The 7179-nt window shown below is 46.7% G+C and overlaps 1 protein-coding gene across 1 annotated transcript in view; it reads left to right on the top strand.

Moving 5' to 3' along the window:
• LOC111969275 (coiled-coil domain-containing protein 102A-like) overlaps window positions 1–2451 on the top strand; it is a 100344-nt gene extending 97893 nt beyond the window's left edge. The window contains 1 exon segment of the mRNA XM_023995304.2: window positions 1009–2451. Within this exon segment, the coding sequence (XP_023851072.1) occupies window positions 1009–1138 (130 nt within the window). The 3' untranslated portion in view covers window positions 1139–2451.
• Window positions 2452–7179: the final 4728 nt, after the last annotated feature.

The following is a 7179-nucleotide window of genomic DNA, read 5'->3' as shown; positions in this document are numbered from 1 at the left end:
GCCACTATCAATCACTGAACACTGTACACTGAACACACACTGACAATCATTACATACACGAAACACACACACTGCAAGTATCACTGAAACACACAGCTCAACACTCACACTGACACAATCCATGAACGACACATCACTGACACTCAACTGAACACACTGAACAATCACTGAACACACACGAACACCTCTACCACTGAACACATCAACTGAACAATCACTGAACCCACACTGAAACACACCACTGAACAATCAACACACACACTGAGCACTCAACTGAACACACTAGTCACAATACGAACAAGGAGTAAGTCAGTTGAGTCAGTCAGTCAGTCGGTAATCCTTCAATCAGTGAGTCATTCCAGTCAGTCAGCTTCAGTGAGTCCGTCGTCAAGTCAATGATCAGTCAGTAATCCTTCAGCGTCAGTCGGTGAGTCCAGTCAGTCATCAGATAGTGATTCAGCAGTGAATCATCAGACAGTCAGTGACCAGTCAGTGAGTCTTCGCTTCAGGCAGTAGTCGATTCCTATCAGTCAGTCATGAGTCCTGTCAGTCTGTCAGAGGAGCAGTCAGTCAGTCGTCGGAGCTCAGTCCTGAGATTCAGCGCAGATCCCCCCAGTATCAGTCAGCACGTGAGTCGTCAGTCAGTCAGTGAGCAGTGAATCCTTCATCAGTGGGAGTGAGTCAGTGAGTGTGAGACTGGCTAACTGAGTGTTACCTGGCAACGGAAGCAGCTCCGTTGTGCTGGGCTTTTAGGCAATGGTGAATTATGCATTGTTTGTTTATCCGAAGCAGAGTCCTGAAATATGCCTTTGTTTACTCYCTCACTGTTGAGATCTCCACAGGGATTTTCTGGAAGAACTTTACCTTAGTTGTTGGYGGAATAAWCCGACTTTTACAGGAGAAACAGCYCTGGYCCTTMAAGTGCCAGTTGTGAAAAATGGAGATCAAAACCTGAAGTAGCCTTCAGGTCCACTCACTCTTCCTCTCCTCTGTGTTCCTCTGTTCTAGACTGCGGCGGCAGAAGAGTCCGGGCCTGTTTGGGAAGATGAGGTCAGCTCGGTTCAGCCCGGAGAACCCAGACGGACCGRCCAGCGACCCAGACGAAGAGGAGGAGGAGCTACACATCCAGATCCCATGAACAAAGGAAGGACACACAGACTCTGACTTAGGGCTCTTCATTTCACACCGTGTGTGTCCCATAGACAGACAGACTGATAGTTGGACAGCTGTGATCTCCATTGACCTGGCTCATCCTGTTAGAGACAAACACTGGCACATGGTTGTCATGGACAAGGTTGCCATGGAACCCGTCTCCACCTGTACCCGTGAAATACAGCGCTACCAGCAGGGGTCCAGAGAGAGCCCTCACTACACGACAACTGACAATACACTACACTKCCACACTACAGTACAACCCACAGTGCACTACAGTTACAAGCCACTACAGCCTGAGCCTACAGCCCTCTAGCTCCCAACCATCATTACCATCACTCCCATATCTACAACACCCTCAGTGGTGAAACACTCTCGCAATCACACTACTACCCAAAGTCTGAAACTCATGCCTCCTCTTTCACCCTTCCTTCCCTTTCTCTTTCCTGAGTTCCGTCGCCCAATGAATGTTGTACAGTATCCTGATGTATCAAAACACTCAAGAAATGGGTGTTGACCTAGCTGTGATGTTCCAGCAGTGTTCTGGTAATGTTATGTCATGCGTTTGGATTGGTATCGTTAGRTGTACACACAGCTCAGTACAGTAAAGGTGTTTAGCCCTCAGGTCACTGTGCTATGGGTGTGTGCTCGGCGCCTGGCACCTGGGGTCATCATTAGTTCATCAGTGTTTTGGGCTCGGCCTCAGACGGCTAAATTCTCTCAGTATGAGGGACAGGTAGTATTCTTGGGAGAGACTGGGACTGGATATGAAGGGACAATAAGGGCCCTCCACCGCTATGTCCCCTCGTCCCCTCACCATAACCACTAAGGGACAAGGTGCTTATGTAGAGGACGGGTCCGTTAGACCTACAGTATTACCTTCTGGACATAGCGGGTTGTTCATTCTGAAAGAAACGTTGGTGGTCAATACACACATCCTTCAAAAACGTAGGTACCRGGGCTGATTAAGTATATACTAGAGAAGCACAGAAAGGGCCTGCACACTGCACGGTTTTGATCCGGAAGGATCTTCGTCAGGCCAAGACCCTCGTGGATGGAAACGMGGTCAATGATGTGGTAATTGGGAGCATATTCYGTGTGCAGGCCTTTCTGTTCTGTTCATTCTGAAAGCAATAAGACATCGGCTATCACTCCTGCTTACTCATCTGCTACTACGGGGACCAAGTTATTTGTCACGGTCATGCAAATGATTTATGTTGTTGTTTTTGATAATTGATCTGTAAACCACAGTGTTTTTTTTGTATTTAGCTCTATAAATGTTCTAAGTGTACATGTAAACCCTGCTTTGTTTGTCTCTTTTCATGAGCACTGTCTCAGATGTGTGTGTACGTTTAAGACTGCGTAATATCTTGACAGAGGGTCATCTGAACATCAGAGCCGTCATGAACTCAACATGTGTGGGGGGGTGGGGGGTGGGGGGGGGGGGCAGCGTTTGAATGCCTATTGTATCTCAGGATGTGATATCTACCTCGTCTCGGGGTAGAAGAGAAACGCCATTGATGTCGTTTAGGTCCTTGTGTTAATGCATTGGGAATCTGCTCAACAGACACGGTATTGTCCAGCCTGCTGCAGTGATGTTTCCCCATTGTGCCATCAGTCTTACGACGTCTAGTCTCTTAGAGGTCTGAGTCTAACGSGTCTCCTCTCCCAGCCCTCTGTCAGCAGGATAGTATCACACAGGAAGCTTCCCAAACAGGTGCTGTTCCTCCCATGGTCTTGTCGTCCTCCTCAGGACTCTTGTGTTCTCCCACATTCAACTTGAAAGCCTGGTTTTATCTCCCTCCTTCCCTCTCCCTCTAGGTGATGAATAATGATGSAGTACAGTCACAGTGGGAGGTTTGCCAGGCATTGGTAATGTAATCCCCCTCTTCAGAGACCGAAACAAGCCACCAGTGCTTCAGGAGGGTTAGACTCTCTCATCTGCTTTACACGGTCAACTCTACTCCACCACACACAGACAACGTGTTGCTACTGTAGGACAGAGTAACATGGGGCGCATTTGTTGTCATTGTTATATTTGTGCCAGTGCATTGAATTGAACATCCTTTGGCTGTTGTACTGTAACATACAGTGGCATTCACCCAACTCTGTAATGAGTCATATGATAGGATTGTACACTGAGTGTACAAACRATRWGGAACACCTGCTCTTTCCATGACATAGACTGACCWGGTGAATCCAGGTGAAAGCTATGATCCCTTATTGATGTCACTTGTTAAATCCACTTCAGTCAGTGTGGATGAAGGGGAGGAGATAGGTTAAAGAAGGATTTTTAAGCCTTGAGACAATTGAGACATGGATTGTGGATGTGTGCCATTCAGAAGGTGAATGGGCAAGACAAAAGATTGAAGTGCCTTTGAACGGGGTATGGCAGTAGGTGCCAGGCACACCTGTTTGAGTGTGTCAAGAACTGCAACGCTGCTGGGTTTTTCACACTCAACAGTTTTCTGTGTGCATCAAGAATGGTCCACTAGCCGAAGAACTTCCAGCTAACTTGACACAACTGTGGGAAGCATTGGAGTCAACAAGGTCCAGCATCCCTGTGGAATGCTTTTGACACCTTGTAGAGGCCATACCCCAACAAATTGAGGCTGTTCTGAGGGCAAAAGAGAATGCAACTCAAAATTGGGAAGGTGTTCCTAATGTTTTGTACAATCACCTCTTCCTCAAACCTGTATGGTTGTTCATGTTTTGTGGCTGACACTGAGGTATTGGTCATGAGATCGAGATATGGCTGGAGATGTCTGACAGMGCAGACCTCTGGTTCTCTCTGCTTTGACCTTTTCACTCTGTTCTCTCCTTTCTGTCCTCTCTTCTCTGCCCTCTTCTCTCTTTCCTCTTTTCTCCGCCCTCTTTTCTCCGCCCTCTCTTCTCTGTCCTCTCTTCTCTCTCCTCTCTTCTCTGTCTTCTTCTCTCTGCCTTAGCTCTGTCCTCTCTCATGTGACCAGGGCTCTGGGATGGCTCTCTGGTGTCCAGTGTACCGAAGACAATTCATTACAGCTCATTAAGCCCAGTGCATAAGGACAGAGAGAGATAGAAGCAAACAGACTGAAAAGGATGAGAAGGGGAGAGTTCTGTCTAACAGCTTTGATCAGACCATTGGAATTAGGCTGGGAAAATTCCAAGCTATAGACTGTTCATCAATACCAACCATTTACAGGTTGGGCTTTGGTGTCAGTAAGTGAGCAGAACATACTTTTTTTTGCTTCTGCCTAATTCTATGCCCAGGCTATGTTGTATACGTTTGTGTGGTCACATTCATGCGAGTGTAATTGTATGGGTCTGAGTCTGTGTGTTGTGTTCTATCTCTAAGCACGCAGTGTGTCTGGGGCTGTGTGAGGTTCATGCTGCATCAGGTTCTGTTCAGGCCCATTGGTTGCTGGGTCATTACTGAGGAGGCCCCAGTCACTCAGTCCCTGCGTCAGTCAGAYTCCCAGCTCTGCTCTACTCTGCTGTGTGGCTTCTCTCCCAGTCAGAGACCATTAGCATGAACGACAGCAGGAAGAGGACCCAGATTACACCGCAGAGAGAGAGACATCACTTATCTTTCCTCCTCCTCTGTCCCTCTCTCTTTGTTGATGTCTCCTCTCTGTCTCTGCTCTCGCTGCACCATGCCTACTTGAGTGTTACCAAAGCTGACGCTGGGTTTTGTCTTTCCTGTTCAACTGAAGCAAGACCTGCACATACTTTTTCAGAGGCTTTACCGGCACGCACTAGTAATTCAGTTTTCCGCATTACTGTATGGCTTGTACTGTAAAAATACTGTAAGAAATAATGTTGGCCTAAATCCATGTTATTGTACATTTACATTTAAGTCATTTAGCAGACGCTCTTATCCAGAGCGACTTACAAATTGGAACGTTCATACATATTCATCCTGGTCCCCCCGTGGGGAATGAACCCACAACCCTGGCGTTGCAAGCGCCATGCTCTACCAACTGAGCCACACGGGACCTGTAATCCCTATATGAATTCTATAGGAATCTATGCTTGTACAATGTGCACTCTCTGTATCTCTCTCGCTCTCTTCTACACGCTCACTCACGCTTGGGTGAACTTTAATGAGATTGAGACAGACCAATGGTAACTGCCTGACTTTTAGCTCAGAGCCAACAATACAAGGCTATGGTGTGCTTTGGCTCTRGCCTGGCAGACATGATAGTAATTATAGTGTGTGATATGAACCCCCTCAGACAGGAAAGCTTAATTAATATGTTATACTACTCTGATTAAGCGCCATGTAGGTTGAAGGACTAAATCACAGATCAGCCTCAAATACTATTTCCTCCTTTCGATGGAGCTTGGAAAGCTATTTGTTGCGTTAGTCGCTATGTGTGCATATGTGTAGCAAGTGTGAGCTGGTGTGTATGAGGAATGAAAGCGAGTGAGTGAATGTGTTTGTATGTGTGTGTGTGTGTGTGTGTGTGTGTGCACGTGCGTGTTTATTTAAAATGGAAATTGTACAGAATGTGTCTGTTAATATGCTGCGTTGTTGTTTGGAGAGCGGCCACATTGTTGGCATGGTACCACACCATTGTGGGCCACTGACTGCATCTGTCTCTGGGACTCACTCTACTTTCCCTTCTCTCTTGTCCCATACTGTCCCTGTTCAGCAGACACCCTCAACACCACCGCCACGGGAGAAAAAGTACAAAATGGATTGCAGAATTGTGAAAGTACAGTGCAGTGGGATAGAGTGACGTGGCACCGTTCCCTGACCGTATTTGATTGTTCTTCAGCATTATGACATTGCAAAAGCATCACAATGTGATGCTTCTAAACTGATACCAGGTTGTACGACTAGAGAGTGTTTATAGAGGGAATGTTCTTCATAGCTTCAAGTCGATCTCTCATTCTCAGTCTGATCAGCCAACCAATGTGTCCAACSCACTGTTTCTCCTCCTACCGACCCACTGCTGCATGCTACTGCTGCCCACCTGGTTATAGATGAACCCTTCTGCTCCCACACCAGTCCCTGGTCTGCTCCCAACGGCAAAATATCACTCCCTAATGTATGAGTGCACCGCTGTCTTCCTCCTATTGACGTGCTGTTCACTTCAGTTGGTTGCACTAAAATGGGATTGAATATTGTGTTGAAAAACACTATGGAATCTCTTCCTCCTCGTGTCTATTCCCACCTCAGTCCAATACACACTGAGTATGCAACACATTAGGAACACCTTTCCATCACATGGCCTGACCAGGTGAAAGCTATGATCCCTTATTGATGTCACATCCACTTCAATCAGTGTAGATGAAGGGGAGGAGACAGGTTAAAGAAGGATTTTTAAGCCTTGAGGCAATCGAGACATGGATTGTGTATGTCTGCCATTCAGASGGTGAATGGGCAAGACAAAACATTTACAGTAAGTGCCTTTGAACGGGGTATGGCAGTAGGTGCCAGGCGCWCCAGTTTGTGTCATGAAATGGAACGTTGCTGGGTTTTTCACGCTCAACAGTTTCCCGCGTGTACCAAGAAGGTTCCACTACCCAAATGGTCCAAATTGTCCACCCTCCAAATGATCCACCATCCAGCCAACTTGACACAACTGTGGGAAGCATTGGAGTCAACATGGGCCAGCATCCATGTGGAACGCTTTCGACACCTTGTAGTGTCCACGCCCTGACGAAGTGAGGCTGTTCTGAGGGAGGTGGGGCAACTCAATGTTAGGAAGGTSTTCCTAATGTTTGGTTTGCTCAGTGTACATTATACACACGTAACATAACTATGGAATGGTTTATTGACAGATAGGCACATCCACATAGTTTCACATACAACACACCCAAGCACACAATCTGCTAACAACAGGTAATGCAATGTGCTCTCTCAGTTCGTTCCCATGGGTGTTTGTCAGTGGAAAAGGAAAGCCATAACTGTGTGGGGTGAGCATGGATGCTACAACCATGTAACACTGTACTGTGAGTTTTTCCACATTTTGTTGTGTTACGGCCTGAATTGAAAATTTATCAAATGTAGATTTTATTGTCACTGACCTACACATAATA

This window comes from Salvelinus sp. IW2-2015, linkage group LG10 (genome assembly GCF_002910315.2).
Source record: "Salvelinus sp. IW2-2015 linkage group LG10, ASM291031v2, whole genome shotgun sequence".
Lineage (NCBI taxonomy): Eukaryota > Metazoa > Chordata > Actinopteri > Salmoniformes > Salmonidae > Salvelinus > Salvelinus sp. IW2-2015.
This window is presented reverse-complemented; position numbering and strand designations above follow the sequence as displayed.